The 21452-nt window shown below is 35.1% G+C and overlaps 1 protein-coding gene across 1 annotated transcript; it reads right to left on the bottom strand.

Moving 5' to 3' along the window:
* Positions 1-684: 684 nt before the first annotated feature.
* LOC128228205 (kelch-like protein 26) lies at positions 685-18535 on the bottom strand. The gene is made up of 10 exons (XM_052939370.1): positions 18416-18535; positions 12186-12310; positions 11006-11905; positions 10468-10642; positions 8358-8503; positions 7909-8017; positions 7318-7512; positions 6978-7106; positions 3561-3651; positions 685-3310 (listed from the first exon to the last, which is right to left on the bottom strand). Exons 1-10 carry the CDS (start codon positions 18417-18419, stop codon positions 3169-3171), a joined length of 2016 nt encoding a protein of 671 aa, XP_052795330.1. The 5' UTR covers positions 18420-18535; the 3' UTR covers positions 685-3168.
* Between the last annotated feature and the right edge of the window lie 2917 nt (positions 18536-21452).

Raw genomic sequence — 21452 nt, 5'->3', positions numbered from 1 at the left:
AATCCATAGGAGTCATCAGCTGGTCACCAAAAACCTGAATGTCAAGTTTAAGGGCCATGGGTGCAAACATTGTCAAGTTATCACACAGACGAGCTTTTTTCGTTAAAGGTCACTGTGACCTTGACCTTTGGCCCAATGACCCCTAAAATCAATAGGGGTCATCTACTGGTCAGGCCCAACCTCCAAGTCAAGTTTGAGGGCCATGGGTGCAGGCATTGTGGAGTAATCACTCGGATAACCTTTAACCAATCAAGGCCACTGTGACCTTGACCTTTGGCCTGATGACCCCTAAAGACAATAGGGGTCATCTACTGGTCAGGCCCAACTTCCATATCAAGTTTGATGACCATCGGTCTAGGCATTGTTGAGTTATCACTCGGACAAGCTTTAAAATTATTTTATCATTAAAGGTCACTGTGACCTTGACCCGATGAGCCCTAAAATCAATAGGGGTCATCTTCTGGTCAGGCCCAACCTTTATGACAAGTTTGATGACCATACGTCCAGGAATTGTTGAGTTATCACTGGGACAAGCTTTGGTCTACCGACAGACCGACTGACATGTGCAAAGCAATATACCCCTCTTCTTCGAAGGGGGGCATAAAAGTTGTGAAATAGATTGTGAGGTCATACAAAAAGGTCAAAAACTATTTTTTGATGGCCAGAGTTTACACAGAATGTAAAATGCAGACAAATACATTTTGATTTTCAGTTCCTTTTATTTGAAATGCATACATCTGTTTCCAGACAATTTTAGATATAAACAATAGTTTCATTAAACAAATCTTAATATTCCAATGTAGAACATACATGTATATCAAGTTTATTGGCTACAAAAAATGAATAAAAATGCTATTCTAATAAATTCTTGTATTGTTTCAGCACCATTGAAGCAATACCAATCTTGCAGAAGAAGATTCTACAAGTTTCTTTTATTAAACTCTTGAATCTCAACAGAGAATACACTGAGATCTTTACCTCGTATTAAATGTTGTTTTAGGCAATAATATAATGGGAAATAGTCAACTAATGACCAGTGTGTACTAGCAATCTTGCCTGGGAATTGTGTCACTGCAGCATCATCAATAGTAATAAATCCCTATAAAATAGGTGAATATAATTATGTAAACACAATAAATAAAGTTCTACATGAACATATGAGTTATAGGAGGAACATCCAGCAATTTGGGCTATTGTTGTCAAACAAAATGATGTCAGGAAAATGGCGTCAGCATACAGCTGTTTGCAGGTGTTTCTTCCTATCAAAAACAATATGAATGTTTCACAGAATGTTATTGCTACATATTATTTAAGACAAACAAGTATTTAAATGCATTGGACAAGTAGAAACATGTCAACTATTTATAATTATAAAATCTGTCTAAAAGTTAAATTTGGTAGCATGAAATATGCAACAGCTCTATCGCTTTATTAAATGACAAATTGAAAAAAATAAGTCAAATGTTAAAGAATTCCTTTAACGGCTTTATATCAAGTGGTACTTCTTATTTCATCAGTAAGTTAAAATGTCCGAAAGCCATATTTTGTCACAAGACCTCAAATTGCTAAATGCTTTATAAGGAAATATTCTGACATATCACATCACAGTTCTAGGCCCAAAATGCACCCAATAATCTTTTTGTAAAATGCCTATGGTAAGCGATTTAATGCAGAACATATATTTAATTGAAAAACATGTACACATACTCAAAATGGCAAATAAATAAAAAAACTTTGCATTATTGCTTGGAATCTACAAACTGTGAATTATTTTAGATCATTATGTATGGAATGCATATAAACATGTATACCACGATAACTACTTACCCATGACAATTAAATAACTGCTAGAAAATGTCCAATAACTAAGATATTTGCAGAAATAGGCAGAATTAATAATTGATAATTAGTAATTCACTGTAAGGTACCCGGTAAATAGTACATGGTAAAATTTACGCCATAAATGGTTGTTCCAAGATATTCAAAACAATTTAGAATTGTTTCCCTTCACTCCAGTCATAATAACAATTTACAAACCTCTCGGCCAAATAAATGCCAATACTAAGCGTAACAAAATAGAATCATTAACAAGGTCACTTCTAAACACATTAACACATGTTTATACATATATATATATATATATACACACTAGGGCTGTTATTAAAGTTTGTGGACAGGAGCAATTTCATTCCACCAATTAATAATGTAAACCATATAACATATTCAGAATGTCATCCAATATATTGTGAAAAAGAATACAAGTCATTCAAAAATATTGATTGGAGGCCTTCTACATGCAGTGTTTTATGTTCACCCCTTTCGGCACTCAGCACTTTGACACGTTACGGCATCATGAAATAATTTCAAAGACTGTGATATGACCACATTCTTGCTATGCTTCATCTCATTGTGTGCTTTCTTCATCATTTTATATTATAAAACTATCCAGATCATTTGATTGCAAATAAGACCTCTATAGTTGGACTGTTTTCTTCATCTTATTATGTAAGTTAGAGAGTGTTCATGAGGCACATTCAAAAACAGTACAAGGTAACAAAACTTTTGTTTTGGGCCTGAATTGGATAAAAATCCAAATCCGTGTCTTTCTACATTACACAAGTATATTGATATTTAAAAATACAAAGCTTGTCCACAAAATTTACAGCCCTCGTATTTACATAAAACATACAATCAGTATTACATGATTTCCTTCAAAAGCTTAGACCCACTCTATGGATAACAAAGGCAATATGAACTCTGAGACTGAAGCTTTGAAATATTGTAAGGAAATGCTCAGCTACCAGGCAATAAAGAATAATAGACTGCATAGCACCGGGGGAAGTACTTTTGAGTTGCTTCTTAGCTTGAAACTGATAACAGTTGATGGATGCAAGCACTGAATGCAACGATCACAGAAAGCCTGGGTTACAAACAACCTTAAATCTGGGTGTCCCTTCACCATGATCACAAGGGCTTGGTAATAAATGTCTAGAAGGCTGGACACCATAGTTAAAACATGGGTTTCCCTTCAGAGGGGGTTGGGGAGAGAGTATTAATCATATGATTTTGTAGCAAGGATCGTCGGCAAGGCTGGATGTTATTACGGCGGGTGAAAGTCTTCATTATACAAGTCTTGCTGGTAAGAATCATCAACACCGTTGGATGTCTCTACAGAGGGGGGTAATCCTCGTCGTACGAGTCTTCGTCAAGCAGGTAGTCACCGGGAGAGAAGTTCTCCATGACCCGTATACAACGTTCACGCTCCCTCTTCTGCTCCTCCGTCATGCTGGCCAACTCATGTTCCTCAAAACTAAAAACAATAAATTGTTCATTCCTCATTCAAGTATGATTGAGATAATTATTAATTATTAAAAGCTGATACTTTTACATGGAAATAACACAGAAAATCTGAACTGTCTTGAACAGTTATGGATGCTAAAATCTGGTAAATGCGCGCTTTAACTAAAAACTGCTTTTACTAAATTCAATATTGAAAGACCATTTATGTCATAACATTCATTCACAATTAAATCTTTATTCAAACAAGGAGCACAACTCACATATTGTAGTATAAGTCTTTGATGTCATCCATCTCATCCTCCATACAGCCAGTGTCTGTCAACTTGATAACCACAGCTCCACAACTGGCATCTATGATATAGATTGTATTTTATTAGTTGGCAGTGACCTTGTGGTATATATCAGAGTTCCAGGTTTGATCCCTGCCAGACGTTCCATCCATTATCAAGACAGGATATCGCTGAACGAGTTGATCAAACACACATCCAAGAAACAGCTCATATTCCAACAAAGCATGCATGCATGAAAATGCTTGCATTGGTTAAACCAACCAATTCAAGAGCTAGAAATTTAACTAGAACACAGCGAGTCGCCTAACAAATTATTTACTGTCAACATTATAGCCGTTAGATTGGAATTTTATTTATTTATAGACATTGATGTTGCCATTTAACTTGCAAGTGTAGGTGGCATTTGAACTGAAGGTAACAATGTTAAGCCAGGAGAAGCAATTGGTTATATAAGCAAAAATGAGCCATAAATACTGAAATCAATGACATTGAAATACAGTTTTTGTGCACTGCACTCCCCCTCAATAAGATCTATCTACCTTTAAAGTTTCAAGTTGATAACTCATAGTTTTCGAGATATGCTCCGGACAAAAATTAACAACGAAAATTAACAATGGGCAATAACTCTAAAAATATGGAAGCAAGGCGTACAGTTCTTATTCACTGCACTTGCCCTCAATGAGATCTATCTACCTATTAAGTTTTAGGTTGATACCTTTTATAGTTTACGATATATGCCCCTGACAAAATTTAAGCTTGAAAATTAACAAAGGGCAAATACCCATTGTTCTAGAAATAATAGATACCTTTGGAAAACATTCAGGTCTTAAACTCACCCGGACAAAAACACATGGTCTTTGGATAGGTAGATCAAAATACAAAAGTATCAAATTGATTCATGGTACTAATTTTACAACTGAATATATAAAATCTCTGGGTGTTTTTCTTTGGCAATGATAAAGATAAATGTGTAAATTTAAGCTGTGCTGAAAAAATTGAAAAATGTAAACAACTTATTAATTCATGGAGTAAACACTCACTTTTTTTGAAAGATAACTGTTATAAAATCACTGCTTTTTCCAAAATTAGTATACTTAGCCCAAAATATAGTTACACCTGATTTCATTATTAAGACAATTAACTTGATGATCTTCGAATTTCTATGGAACGGAAAAAGAGACAAAATAAAGCGAAAAACAATTATTGGAAATAAACTTGAGGGTGGTTAAGATATGCAAGACTTTGGACTATTCTCTAAAACTATGAAATTAAAATGGGAAACACATCTTATATGCAAAACTAATGCAAACTGGAAAATTAAACCATCTGTATTGCTTGACCAGTTCGGAAAGAATTTCCTCATCCTTTACATGAACATACATAGACTCTATCAAATCTTTACAACCTATCACATATAAACTTACCAAATTTTATAATCAACTACTTTCAACGTGGATTCATTTTAAACAACTGACTGACGACCAAACTAAATTACCCAATACTTTCTATAATATTAGAAAAGAAATTATCTGGGGCAATAAATTTATAAAACATAATAATAAAAGCATACTGTTTAAGAATTGGATTGAATCAGATTTAATATTCGTAAACGACATTCTTTCAAATACTGGCACTATAGACACTAATCTGATTCTAAATAAACTTAAAAACAAAACTAATTGGATAGCGGAAATAAATATAGTCAAAAAAGCCATTCCGATCCAATGGAAAATATCTGTGAAATCAAACGAATCAATAAATACTAACGTAAATTCAAAACTTTTAATAAGGTTTGGGAACAAACTAATTAAAAAAATGACAAATAGGGAAATATATCAGCTCTTTGTCCGGCAAAATTTCGAAAAAACGTTCATCCATGGAATCAACGTGTACAGGAAAGTATCGAATGGAAATCATGGTATTATATAGTTCATGCATCTATTGTTGACAACAAAGTTAAACAATTGAAAATTTAATTATTAAATAATCTAGTGGTGACTAAATTATATTTATTTACATGGAAATTTAGCGACAGTCCCTGTCTATGTGTTGCAAGGAAGTTGAAGATTATCAACATTTTTTTATCCATTGTTCTCCATTATCCAATTTTTTGGTTGACGATAAATGTGTTATTAAAAAAAATGTGGAATGACATCAAATATATTGTAATAGGATATAAGATACACCAAAAAGAATATAACTGTGTTAATATTGTTTTAAGTCAAATATGTTACTGCATTTATAAAACATACTTCATATGCGACCAGAGAATGAAGCCCATAAATATATTGATTTATTTATATTACGATTTGATTGCTATAGAAACATACCTACGAACAAAAATATGTCAATTACCGATTTCTGAATGACTTTATAAAAAACCTTAAGTGCATTCAATAAATACTTTGAGCATATATTTTTTTAAATCTTTGTCTATGTATTTCTTTATTACCTGTGACATTGTTGCTTTTATGATCTAATAAATGGACTGTTATACTTCAGCAGTTCCAAAAAGAAAAAAACAAAGGTCAATAACTCTAAACACATAGATGCAAGAGTTACGGTTCTTATGCACTGCACTTGCCCTCAATGAGATCTATCTAGCTATGAAGTTTCAAGTTGATACCTCTTATATTCTTCAAGATATGCCCCAGACAAAACTTTAAGCATGAAAATTAACAAAGTGTAACTTCTCTAAAACTAAGAAAGCAAAAGCTACTGTTACTGTGCACTGCACTTGCTCTCCATGAGATCTATCTACATATGAAGTTTCAAGTTGATAACTCTTAAATTCTACAAGATAGGCGCCAGACAAAACTTTAAGCATGAAAATTAACAAAGGGCAATAACTCTAAAAATATGAAAGCAAGAGTAACAGATCTTGTGAACTGCACTTGCCCTCAGTGAGATCAATCTACATATGAAATTTCAAGTTGCTACCACTAAAAGTTTACGAGATATGCCCCAGACAAGTGAAAATGGGACGCGGACGCCAACAAAGGACAATAACTCTAAAAATATAGAAGCAAGAGTTACGGTTCTTATGCACTGCACTTGTCCTCAATGAGATCTATCTACATATGACATTTCAAGTTGACACCACTAATAGTTTACGAGATATGCCCCGGACAAGTAAAAACAGGACGGGACCGCCATCGTCGCCGCTGACAAAAGTAACCTGTATATGTCGCCTAGTCACGCGACACAAAAACTGTCTTTAGACAGTGTGTGAGAAGTACAAATTTATTTCTCTTCAGTGATGCATTACAACATGAATGTGCTTTGTTTAACTGTTTGACAAGCATGTTACCCTAATTTATTTAGTAAACAGTTCTAAATGTTATGAATTCTGGCCACATGAATGGTTATGAGAGAAAGAAGACTTACTCTTGAGTGGTCTGGGCATCTCCCCAAAGACACACCATTTGTCTCTTGTCGGACTGTACTCATGCATGTACTGTGTCAGCCGGCCAGAAGAGTCTAGGCCACCTAGAACTATTATCTTATTGTCCATTGCTGAAAAAAAAATCATATTTTTTTTATTTTTTTAAATTATGTTGGAAAGTAACAGTGAAATATGGACCCAAGAATCATAATTTACAATTTCATTAGTTGTAAACATTAGGGTTTAATTAATACTCAAGCGATATTCATAAAAATTACCTTTAAAAAAGTTGACTTAAGCTTTTAGACCTTGTGAGCCCTGTGTTACAATGTGTAGCTGTACCTGTCATTTCAAAGAAGCATATTCCCTGCTTCATTATGGCCAGTTTGGTCCACTGGTTGGCCTGCATGTTGTACATCTCCATGGAAACAAGGCATCTCAGCTGACCATCTGGGTTGCCGAGTTCACGATGACCGTTGTAGCCCCCACAGACATACAGACGATCATTGAGACTTGCCATGCCATGACCAGCACGGGCTGAAACCACAAATGGATACCCTTACACTAATTTCATAGACATGTTTTAAAAATTTCATAGACTTGTTTTAAAAAGTGTTTTGTGAAAAGGACCATGCAAAAATTGGCTATGGAATTAACAAGATCGTAAAATGGAACATTGTTTTTAATTTTGTCAGTATTCAATCTTTTTACCATGATTTGTCATCTTGGGTGCAATCTTCATTTAACTAAATGAAAAGGTTTCAATAGACCAACAGTCCTCTACATATTGTTTACAATACAACATAAAATGTATAAAATTCTGTTAAAACTTGACTCTGATATGGTTTTGCCTAAACAAATGCATACTCAGTGTGGATTTGATAGCATTTTCTAACAAAAACATTTAGTGTTCCTGAAATATATAATTTGTACCTGAAATAAGGTCAGCCTTCTTTTTCCAGTTGTCAATTGCAGGATCATAGCACCATGTTGTTTTCTTAGGATCAATCACTGTATACTGTAAACCACCTGTCACATAGATCTGCAAAATATAGAATTTAACTCCTTGTTAAAAAAGAACTATTCATTTCTCACAACTACAGCTCTTGACAATATTACCGTATTAAGATTTTGAAACAATAATTTTGATTTTAATCCAAGAATTAATTTAACCAATAATGGCAATATGCCTTTCCCAACAAAAGTTAGAATTACAGGATCTAAAATTGGCAATAGAAAAGCACTAACAATTAAACCCATGTTGGAATATAACTTACTTGACAATACATACAGAAATGCATTTTACTACTTCAAATAACTTCAGTGTAAACCATGCATCAAAACTAATATAAGGTAGCTAACAAAACTGTCTGGCATGTTACCTTTCCCCCGCACACGACTGCAGCATGGTCGTACAGTTTGTAGGGTAAGGGTCGCGTGTAACTCCATGTCTCTTTATCACAGTCTAGTCTCTCTACTGACCGCAGAACCTGCTTGTCATCCTTGCCTCCCAGAGCATATATGTAACCTGCAAGAGGAACATGTACACAGAGCATATATGTATCCTGCAAGAGGAACATGTACATAGAGCATATACGTAACCTGCAAGAGGAACATGTACACAGAGCATATATGTAACCTGCAAGAGGAACATGTACACAGAGCATATATGTAACCTGCAAGAGGAACATGTACACAGAGCATATATGTAACCTGCAAGAGGAACATGTACACAGAGCATATATGTAACCTGCAAGAGGAACATGTACACAGAGCATATATGTAACCTGCAAGAGGAACATGTACACAGAGCATATATGTAACCTGCAAGAGGAACATGTACACAGAGCATAAAACATTTGTGACATCACAGGGTTAGAATCTCGATATATTATGAACTTACATATTTTGCAAGTGGTATTAGTGCTTACATGCAAATTGACAAAACACACTTGCAAAATCTATGTGATATATAATGACATAATGAAATATCATTAAATTCCGAGGCTGCAGCTTCATTTTTATGCATGCATACATAACAAAAAGAAGGTCCTTAAGTTGGCTTTTTTATATGTCCCCAGACCCAGTGAAACCACCATCATCCAGTGGTCGAAATGAGAACAAGCCCACAAGCCCTGCACTGGTAAAATGTCTTTCGGGCTTGCTCAAATTCAGAATTTTATATAGCAGGGCTTGTTCAAAAATTTGATGCCAAGCAATAGTATAATTATTCGGGCTTGTTGATCCAAAAGTCTAATTTCGATGACTGATCATCATACCAGAGATAGTCATTCAGTTTGACATAATTATCATTGATACTTCTGAGTTTATCATGCATTTTGGAATATAAAATAATTATACATCTAAAAATGTTGCTTGCAAATATTTAATAATTCATAAAATTGTTAATTGTATATGTGTGAATAAAGGTCCTAAATTTAACCACTGAAATCTAGAGTATTCTTGGGATGACCCAATATATACATGATCTGAAGACTGAAGCACTCCAATCAACCAATGACAAAGAGTTTACCAGCACTCACTCATCCGCTGCCAAGGCTTGCACAACTGATAACAATGACAATGTAACTGCTGCTCTTTAACTACTATATTCGGTAACTGGTTACTGAAAGGTAACCAATTAGACTAGTTTAACAGCCAAGCCCTAATATCACGAAAATACTTGAGTCAAATCTCAATACATTTTACCACATAAAAGCATAGAATGATTAAAAATTTCAATGTTTTAACTCCTTTTTAAAGCCCATTACCTTATAGATTATGCGGATAAAATATTTCGTAAAGATTTTATAGCAAAATAATTCTAGTGCGAAAATTGTAACTGGGTCAATATTATTTTCGAGTTACTTCTCAAGTGCAGTTTCTGCTCTAGAAATAATATTCCTTGAAATATGGATGAATGATGTTTATAATATAATTTATAAGGTAATGCGCTTTTCAAAAGAGAAGATTAATAACCTGATTAAGTTTGCGAGGTTACACAAATTTGGCAAAAGTCATGGGCAGCATTTTTATTTCAATCATATTTTGCAGGAATGTGAGTCCAAATTCCCAACCTGCATCAGTGAAACAAAGTGTACATATATGTGTAGAAATGCCCTATGTTTCCATGAGAGTTATGGGCATTTCTGCACATATATGTATATTGTCACTGACAACATGTGTATATTAAGTTAGTTCCATGAGAATATCTTGAACAGTTTGAGAGTTATTGCCAAGCTTAAAGTTTCTGAACATGAAGTGAACAACAATGCCAAACTCATCCACAAAATAATTTTCTCATATTTGATCGCATCTTCTTCATTATGATTCCTTAGTAAAAAAGACATGAAATAAACATTAATGTTTTGAGAATAAAATTGTGGTACTGAGCCAATTTGCTTTTAAAACATACTGCAAACAATTCATATACTTGTGATATTCTGAAAAGTAACAATGTCAATTTAGAAATGGTACAAAGTAACTACAAACCATTGAGGTAGACTGCTGCATGGCGAGCACGGGGGTGTTGGAGACTGGGCATGTCCCAGAACTGGAAGTTGCCCTGTGCAGTGAACATCCTCACATCTGCGATGGCGATCTTGTTCACCAGGTCTCCCTCCACATGATACTCGTACCCACCAACCATCACACCCTCTCCATTCACCTGTGCATAGAAAAACACATTGAATCACATCCATCTCTTATACATGACAATATATACATTGAAGTTTAAGTTAACATACATGGTTTAAACTACATGTAAGCTCTATTGTATAGAAAGCCGTAACTCAAAATGAATAATGCGTAAGCCAGTTTCCAGGGTATAAACCAGCACTGGTGTCAAGATGCTATGCACAATTGGCCCTGGTGTTCAAACCTTTTATGCGAGATACAGACACTTACAATTTAAGAACAACTCACCCACTAGAAAGACTTTTTTTGTAAACCATCACAACTGCAGATTTAACTTCATCATTGACATGATCAAATGAAAGGTAGTATATGCGAAATGTACCCACTTACCCACCTCAACAAACTTTTGATGTGAGAGTCTCGAGATCCAGTGTCCCACAATTCCCAGTGGAAACCAGGCCTTAAGGTCCGGATGGAAGAAGTGGTTCATGTTCCAGCCACACAGGTCAGCTGATGGGCTGGCGAGCATGTCCTGGAATGAGTCGTAGTTCTCGTCCGCCTCCATCACCCCACCGATCTGAACGATTGTCTTACGCACTGATCTTGTACGAGTTCTGTTACAGTTACTCAGATAATACCTTTTTGTTGCATTGTGCAAGTAATTTTCATTAAACTTGAGCACATCCTGACATTTTTCATTTTTCTTGAACAGATCCTGCATGTCAGCATAGTGAATTAAAGGCCAACCATCAGAGCACATACGTATACACTCAAACACTTTATGAGCAACAGGTTCACGATTGACAGGATCATAATTATACCACCTCATACAATGATGAAACAATATAGACTCAGATGTTGTCACCAGTGCATCATCTGATAGATAGTTGGATAGAGATTCAGCATCAATTTTTAAAAAGGTTTCAGATTCAACAAATTTCAAAAAGTTTCTCAATAAGTAATTGCGATAGTAACCCCGAAGATCAGGTATAGAGAACATTTCTCCTATTTTGAGTAATTCTTCGGCATTTTCAAATGTCATATTCTCTTTGACAAACTTTATACACAGGTCAATTGCTGGTCGAATTTGCAGAAATGTGACTCCAGCTATGACATCATGAGCATTATCGAGGCTAATGTTGAGAACCCCTTGGTATATGTATGAGAGTATTGGCCGGAAGCCCTTCAGACTGACACCCTTCAGCTCTGTGCAGTCCTGTCTCGTCTCCATCATGTCATGGGACAACATTGCCTTGAAGTAGTCACTCACACTCGCTAGAACCAGCTTGTGCACCTAAAAACAATCAATATGAAAAGCAGGAAAAGTTCTGAACAGGTATAAAGGTTTAGAAAAATGATGAATGGCCAATAGTAGAATTCAACAACTCTGCAATGATGAGTGTAAGACATAACAAAACAAGAACACTACAAAGGAATGGAACACTTGCTTTTTCTTTAAGAAAAAAAGGGCATAACTCATCAATTTTTACTTCCAGAGTTATTTGCCTTGCAACAAACATGACTATTGTTACTTGGAATATTTTTCTTAATAATAAATTATTTCTTAATTTTACCTGAAATTCTTTCCCTTCAACTTTGATTTTGAAATCACAAAATTGTTCTTCTGTAAAGAATTCATGAATCTGGTTCAGTATAATGTGACTGAAGTCCTCCGTGGAATACTTTTTATTTGGCGTTGCTGAAATAAAACAACAACATTTCATGTACAAAGAAAGTTATCTGCCAAAAATCATGTATATTAAGATTAATGATTAACACAACTTTAAGAGGAGTGACAATGTTCTCAAAAGAGGCTTACTTAAGGAGTAGATGGCAACAAAAGTAGAACCAGCAATGTTATATACCAACATGTTTGCCAAACTTTGTAAAAAAAATTTAGTTCATGATAAAAATGGCTAATGTGTAGTGCAAAACTAGATGCCTAAAATGGGCCTTTAATGATGTAACCTCCCGATTAGCCAATAGTAAACCAAGTACAACTTATCTTTTAACCCCTTAAGCAATTTAATGTTGATCTTGAGTTATTTGGGTGTCGAAAGTCCTCTACCTTAATACATATTTTTTTTATTACATCTATCTAAAAACATTTTACTTACTCACTTGTATTCAACAAAGTCATTGGATACTTAGACAAAAATTGGTTGCTAATGTAATAAGTGGTTGCTTAAAAATGTGATCGTTTTTGGAGAAGCATGCCATTTTTGAAGAAGTCATTGGTTACTAAGAAACGATGTTGTTGCTAAAAAGTTGATAGTTCCTATAAAAGGAAGTCTATGAATGTTAAGGGAAGAGCTGGTTGCTAAGGAAGCAAGTTTGTTTAAAAAAAAAAAATGTGGATAAGGAGGTTGATGGTTGCTAGGAAAGAAAGCCTAGATGAGAAGAAAGTCCATGTAAAAGAAGTAATCCCAAGGCAGAGTATAATGTTGAACCCAGAGGCATGATTTGAACAAACTTTGCAGAAAAACCAATACACATATATAAACTATCTTGCCTCTAGGTATTGTCTTTTTAGAGTAGAAGAATTTTTAAAAGCTATTCCTTATATAAGTCTATGTCAAACAAGTGACCCTCTAGAGCAGGGCCAATATTCACCCAAGGGGCATGATTTGAACAATCTTGGTAGAGGACCAATAGACAATGCTACATACAAAATATCTTATCTATAGGACATGTCATTTTTCAAAATATTTTTTGAAGAATTTCCTTATACAAGTCAATGTCAAACAAGTGACCCAAAGGGCGTAGACAATTTTGACCCCAGGAGTATCAGTTGAACAACTTTGGTAAAGGACCACTACGGCACTAGACAATGCAACAAGTCAATTATCTTACCTTGCATTTTTTATAAAAAAAATCTTAGGTTGCCTTGGCAATAAGAGTCCCTCCCCCCCCCCCAAAAAAAAATTCTTTGAACAGTTTCGAAAGAGTATCACCCAAGGGCAATTCCTGTAAAGTTTGGTAAAATTTGACCAAGGAGTGTAGAAGTAGATGTTTTTTGCAGCTGACCTTTCACCCTTTAGGTGAGCTTAAAATAACGAACAGCTATTAAGAATATGCTCCATAAAAAATGGAATATATTGGAATATTTAAGCAAAGGTTGCAATTTAAATTAATCCAGTATCATTTTGGTAGGCATTACTAGGACATTTTTTTGTAGAAGTTTAAAAATAAATTGTAAGGTATTGTGGTTGATTTTGACTTTCAGACTCAAATGTGATACATTATTGTCGTAATTGCTGGATGTGGGAAAAACTACAAGTCTGCGGTATTGAAGATGACTTTATACGTCTTGGCATTTGTGGATTTCCACCAGTCAGTATGTTTACACATAATTCAATCATGCAGTAAGGTACTGACATGCGCAACATATAACCCAGGAATTTATAAAACTGTAACATAAGTAGTGTGGTCTAACGATGTATTATGAAATACCAGGTGCTGAGCTCACTGTAAGCAAATTCGCAGTTGTGTTATGAAATTTTGACAAGTCAAGTTTTGTCAAACCCAAAACTCCAAATTTGAAATAAAAACCGAAGGGGTGAAGGGGTTAATATACCACAAGACATCAATCTGCGTAATCCCAAAATGGCCCAAGCTACATACCTGAATATGCTAAGCAATGTAAACCAACAGTCTGACAAAAAATACTCAATCAGTCCGTGTGCAAGAGGATAAGTACTGGGCAGTTGCCTAATTCCGGATCAATTTTGAAGTTTTCTTAAAATATTGTCATAATTACTGAATATAAGTGCATAAAATTCTAATAGAAAAATGTTGGGTCCTATATCAACCAAAATGGAAAAAGAACAAAAGAAAAAACAATTAATTATAATATAATATTCAGTACGAAATAAGGTCAAAAACGACGTCCAAAAACCTGCATTCAGTGCCTAAATATTCGGATTTTTTCAAAGAACAAAGTAAACATTATCAAGTCAATATACAAATATTTAAATGCTACTTAAATGAACATCATGTATTAAATGTTTTACCTGTATATAAATTTTATACTTCTCTGAAGTATTTGTATGTGTATTTACGGCGTATCCGAACTACTAATTTGTCCGAATTTGCAAAATGTTGAAAGTACGAATCTGCTTCATGTTTGCTTCGTTTTCATATCAAATGCTGCACAACACAAAACAATGACATCGTCAATTTATTTACTTTATGTAATTGGCATTGTATTTCTTGATTGACGATAAGTCATAAATATCGTATAGTAGGTCTAGTGTTTAAAGATAACCCAGTCGAATCTCAATATAAAAGCTCGCGCTGTGTGACGTCATCCCCCACGTGACTTAATATTGACATTTAGGAAAGCGAAAGATTAGAGGTATTTATTTTGGGGTTATACTCAATTGACCTTACGACAGCAGCTTCTAAGCCACGCCCCCTGATATCAAGGGAGCGAACTCTGTCTATGTCCGTCAAACAAACGAGGAAGTAATGGCCTCTCGCGTCGTTTCGCTTTCCGATATTCCTGACAAATTATCATAAATGTGACATTACAATGCGAAAAAAATAGAATATCAAAGGAATTTGTAACTGGCTGCTTCATCGGAAGGCTCGATATATCTTTAGAAAATGACGATATCTAACATTTACGGGGTGAAATCTATCCAAGTCAGAGAAAATCGGATAGCCGCCATGTTGTCAATATTGACATCGATACAAAGGAAAAGCGTGTGTGTGACGCATACTGTAAATGCAAACAAGGGTAAGTTTAACTTTTAATAACACCGGTCCTTCTTACAGTATTGTTGAAACAAAGATTAAATCATCGCACAATATGAGTAAATCATAAATGGCCCGAATGGGGAACCCGGAAGTGACATTAAATAACAGTTACATGCCAGCTATACAGTTTAACCTTGTATTCTATAGTATGAGCAGAAATGGTTTATTGGGGTTATGCATAAAAAGTTTCAGTTCTAAGCGATTGAACACTCTCCCTTATGAATAATAATATAATAGTTGACAAGTGACAATCGTGGGTGATACCAATCTGTAACTTTTGCATTGCTCAAACATTCACATGCTTTGATTTTTGTTCTTACAGAAATTGTGGAACATGTTCACACACTCTGGCTGTAAAAGTAGACCTGGGAGGAAAAGTGCCCCCGGTGTGGGGCTCGAACTCTCAACCACCAGAACACTAGCCCGGCACTCTAACCAACTAAGCTGACCGGGCAGCTGGTTCTAACCCACACACACTACCCTCCCCCATTTACTGGTTAAGGCTGGTGGAGCATCTCCTGCTATTTACCGTTGACACCATTAAAGTATTCTGATTGATGGAGATAAGGAAGTCCCCTGGTCTTCAACAAGCCTACCGCCACAGGGGACCTAGCATAAGACTGGAAACCGCCCCCACCCCCCCACCCCCCCCCACACACACATGGTATTTGCCAGTCCAGGCAATGTCAACCGCAAGAGAAAACCAGTGATGACAAGTTTTACAAATAATCGGTAGGACCTATTTTAAAGCTTTTTATAACATTTAGTTTTACTTTGCTGTACAAAAGAAATGGACTATTTGTCCAGAGAAAAACAACAACCACAAAACATTAGCTATTATCTTATCAATATTTCATTATGATATACATGTAGAAAGCAAACATCAACGGCAGTAGCATTTACAGCTAGTATTAAAATATTTAACAATACATTTTAATATTGGCATCTTTTATTTATTTCAGGAAAGTGCGGTCTTTTGAAGAGAGTTCTTGAAGTTGTCCAGCATGTTGTTTTGATGGATTCTTAGAAGGATGTACCTCTATGATGTTAGCTTCAGTTCTGGAGTATAACACCAGTTGTTGCATATTTAATATCAGATTTATTAAATACATTGTTGTTTTGCAAACATTACTTAAACTTTGATATTTCTTTGGTGTTTATGTATGATATTGTAGGTGAATATCTCTTTATTGCAATGGCAAATATATTTTAAAATATATAGCATTAGCAGAAGTTATTTTTCACTGTTAAAGCTGCACTTTCACAGATTGATCACTTTGACAACTTACACAGGATTCGATTGCATTTATCATATTTTGGCTCGGAGAAGTTTGCTTTGTGATTTATATATTAGGTCTTAATTTAAAGAATGCCAAAATAAGCCGATTCTGAGACAAAAAGTGTCAAACTAGAATTCTGTGAGAGCGCAACTTTAAGAATACTGTTAATCGAGTGTGCATGTGATCCGGACTCTGAACATTGGATGAACTATCATTAAATATTGTAGATTTACGTAAATGGCCCAAAATATAAGAATAACAATGAAAATATGTACATGTTTGACTTGTTCTTTATTCATAATAAGTCTAAGTCTTTACAGCACATGTTTGGCAGAATCAAGTTCTAATGAACATAATAATTGATTTAAATGTACAGTGAAATAAATTGTTTTATACAGAAAATAAAACCATAACGATTCAGACCGATCTGTTCTCGTTTTGTTTTGGTGGCTCAAATATTTATCTGAGTTTTGGAGGAGACCTAGCTGGTGTGAGCTGGTCAAATACAGTAGCTGCTTGAGGGTCAGGGTTTTCTTGATTGGATTTCCCGTCCACAAAGTGCTGATATGAAAATAAGAAATCTATGAAATGTGTCGGAATGACAGCTACAAAAGCCATTGTTTACATAGGAACCATACGAGTAGATGAGATTCGGAAGCATGCGATGGTTCGGACAAAAATTTAGTTGTACGATATTTCCTGATTTACTTTGAAAGCAAAGCAGTTTATAAAAACTACATAACGGTATCAACAAAAATACCTCTATCTTGAATGAAATCAATCGTGTCCATGTTGAACCTGATATTAAATGGCCATTAATGCCGATTTGACAACACAAGCCAAAGCATAAATGTACGATGTTTATAGTTTAAAAATAGTAACACTTATTTAGGTCATGCACGGACAATTTCAGTATTAAATAAATTTTGAGTGGATTGAAATAAGTAGTTTTGTTCAAAAAATACTTTTGTACAGACGTATAGATGTTTCGCCTTTGAACGATCTTTCAAAATTTCCAAGTTCAGCTGTTGATGAGCTCTTCCACAGAGTCTGATACAGCACTTGCATTTTTCTAAATAACTCGCTGGTTTCGAATACGGAACGAATTGGAAGCCATCTTTAGTCGGCCTGGCTACCTTGTATCCTAATTACAAGTGCCATGACAACACCTTTTTACCATAATACTTAAAACGGCGAGGAATTGCCAGCGCATGTATATGACGGACTCTGGTCAGTTTGACGGACAAAATGGCGGATAGCAACACGGCTTATCAGCCCTACATTCTGATTGGCTGATAGGACCTGTCAATCAAATCCTGTCGTAAGGTCAATTAGCTGCACTTTTGCGTTGTTTCTGTTGCTATGGAGGTCAGTTGCGTAGACTGTGATCATTCTATATTGATCACGGTCACCGAAATGCTTTTCAAACGATTTCCGAATATTAAGGCAAATCCGGAATTAGGCAACTGCCCAGTATCTATTTAAAGTAATGACTAAAGTAAGTATGTTCCTAAAATCTACACCACCTGGAACTTTATGTAAATTTCGTCACAATATCGAATCAGCTTTTAAATGAAAAGAAGAAACGGTGAAGAAACGGTGCTGTATTGTGCGAGATGATAATTTGGATGTACTAATCAGTATAACTTATGTCTAATTCGACATCCGAAAGTTCATATCCGAACATTACTCTCAGTTGCTAAACAGATTAACAAGTCCTCCTGTACTATATGAACATGTTGTGTGATGCACTTTCAACTTACACATATTTGCTGCACATGAACACCTTCGTATTTGTTACGTGTTCAGCTTGATACGTCGGAATTTTAGCATTGTTTTACGCATGTAAATTGAACTGTTGAAGTTTTATTTTTATCGAATTATGAATTCCTCGTCGCCTGTGATCTCTGTGATATCGAATATTTTCATCGTTGTCAAGTAGATAATATTTATTTACTGTCGGGTACTATCAACAATTTGAACAGTGTCACATAAAGAAATGTATGGCTTTTGACCAACAGAGCTAAGTGACCATAAATGTGAACGACCATATTAAAATTTACACAACCAAACGCATGTTTTTTATGTTTCTTTCTTAGCAGTTAAAAATAACATAAACATAATAAAAACAACATAATCATGAATGACTAAGTAACTCGTGAGCACGACATAGTATCTCGTGCGCACGACTTAATTTTCTCGTGCGCACAACTCAGCGGTATACGTATGTCGTGCGCTTGACTTAGTTTGTCGTGCACACGAGATAAATTAAATCATACACATCATGCTAATTCTGTGCCGTCGTATATTGTTAACATTTCACATGAAATAATTTTTCGATGACTGACCCAGCTGTATGTATTGTGAGCGTGTCCCTAAATAAAATACAAATACAGTTCGGGCCCGTAGACACACTGAGGCACAACAATCGAGGCAGCTGCTTATATATGTTATAACTAGGGATGCAAACGAAATGGCAAAATTGATATTCGAATATTCGGTAATTCTTTCGATCGAATATTCGATAACCAAAATACACCTTTTAGAAGTTGTAGTAAACTATAAGTACCATTCGCTTAAGTAATAGCCAAGGCATTTTAATCCTACTTTGTCGTAGCAAAGACCCTGATTTTCCCAAAATGAGCCTCTAAAATTCCCAATTTTACATAGAAAAAGGTAACGTTATGAACAATCAAAATCGAATAATTCCACTGCCTTGATATTGTGAAACAATGTGAAATTAGATGGATTCCTTTTCAAATGGCGTAGTGGGCCTATGAAGGGTCTTTCCGTAGGACGAGCAGCCTCGTTCTGGGATAAACCTCTACCTTATATACCAAACCAACTCAGGAACTAGTAAAATGATAAAACGAAAACATAAGTGTGAAGGCCGTTTGCTTTAATCCTAAAATGGCAAAGGCATTTAAATTTACCGAAAATACATTATTTTTTGGTGTCACTTGTCCAATAGCCAGTTGTTGTTGTTGTTGTTGAGTTTATAAAGGTCTGCCCGCGCCCTATAATGGCTGCATTATGGCTTGACCCCGTCACATCCCCAAGTGTGACTTAAACAGAATTTTGAATCCAAAGGGGGAGTTTTACCCCCATCGGTTGATGGGATATTAACCAAAGGAGTAATTTTGTACCCAAAATGCCGCGAAACCTGCGATGAATGACATCTAGAGTGGCCCCACAGCTCTGAATATTGGATATGGTTTCATTTCTCTAGTCTTAACTACAGTTGTAATTTAGATATTGCGTTGTATCTTATAAACATTTACGTGTAAGAATAATTTTTTTCGAGGATGGGCAAGACTTGCGATCAGTTCATTGACAAGAAAGTGTTGTGAGAACAGGACTTTTCGCCCACTATATGAATTTATATTTCTAATATATAAATGAATTGACCACTTTGTTGTCGATGCCCAACTATTGCCTCAATATTTAATAATTGTGTTTTTTAAGTGTTCATGTACATATACAGATAGGGTTACTATGGTTTATTTCAGTTTAAACAAACAATTAAAATAATATTAATATAAAGTTTTTTTTTTTTTTTTTTTTTTTTTTTTTTTTTTTTTTTTTTTTTAAATCGGCCCGCGCCCGATTTGTTTCCATTTTAATATGTATGTGCGGGATAAAAATACATAGTATACTTTCTATATCCAGGTATGTAGCTCCTGGTCCAGTGCATTCTCTTTTTATCAATGGGTCGTAACAAAATGTATTTTCAAAATTTAAATATCTTTAAGTGAATGAATGGATTAGGGCTAGGATCAAAAACTGTTTTTTCCTATCAATGAACCTGGACCAGAAGCGTTATATTACAACACCATCACCAAGCATAGCATGTAATATCATCATGGACTTCTAATAGTGCTATGGATGTAACAGTTTAAATCGGTAGAATTGTTAACTCAAAATGTCTCTATACAGTTTATACCGATATTGTTTTTTCTCTCTTGACTACTTCGGCCGAACTTTTTTTTTTTAACAGTGATCATTCATACTGGATTATCAAGACATCTATATACATATGTAGCCTCTGGTCCAGTAATGCTCTATTTCCGTATACATGCATACTTTCATACAATGTATCTAGACCAGAAGCGTTATTAAAACAACACCATCACCTTGCATAGCATATAACATGTATCATCCTGGACTTCTACTGGTACTACGGTTGTGTATGAGTTTTATTTAGAACAATTAATAGGTCCTTGAGCCTTTATAATTTTGATATTTTTTCGATACTGGTTTCTTTTTTTACTATTCCGGGCGCCATTGTGTACACACCGGTCTATTTTTGAGACCGGTGTGTACGCATTGTGCCGGGCGCAAATTAATTTGGTTTCGTTTGGCGTTGTGGTGACTTGCATTTAAAGGTTTCTAGTAAGATCTATGTGTTACATCATACTCTGTAATACCTCATCCTTTCATGTGAAAACGAAAGAAGAAAAGAAGAGAAATGTTTCGTCACCACAACGTAGATTATACATCTTTAAAATAATTACTATTATAAGTAATGGAAATCCATATTATACGCGTTCATTTCATAACTCCGGAGATGGAGTGTTTGTTTTCCGGGCTCGGTAATGTTGGAAAGTCGATCATTATATCGTTCTTGATATCATGCAGAAGTCTATGGCGTCCTTTTCGTATATTTTCAAACAGTAAAATACACATATACATATAAACTAAAGTTTTAATTTATTTTATCAGAGAGCAATCACCGTATTACCACCCTTTTGCAAAGGGTCCAGATAGTGGTTCTCGGCGTATACAATGATCGTGCTCGTT

Source organism: Mya arenaria, chromosome 3, assembly GCF_026914265.1.
Source record: "Mya arenaria isolate MELC-2E11 chromosome 3, ASM2691426v1".
Taxonomy (NCBI): domain Eukaryota; kingdom Metazoa; phylum Mollusca; class Bivalvia; order Myida; family Myidae; genus Mya; species Mya arenaria.
This window is presented reverse-complemented; position numbering and strand designations above follow the sequence as displayed.

Coding starts and splice junctions, on each gene's coding strand:
- LOC128228205 (XM_052939370.1), bottom strand. Junction 8,504..10,467: donor TGCAGCAGTCTACCTCAATG/GTTTGTAGTTAC, acceptor TTCCTCTTGCAG/GTTACATATATGCTCTGGGA. Junction 7,513..7,908: donor GAAGGCTGACCTTATTTCAG/GTACAAATTATA, acceptor TTGTGGTTTCAG/CCCGTGCTGGTCATGGCATG.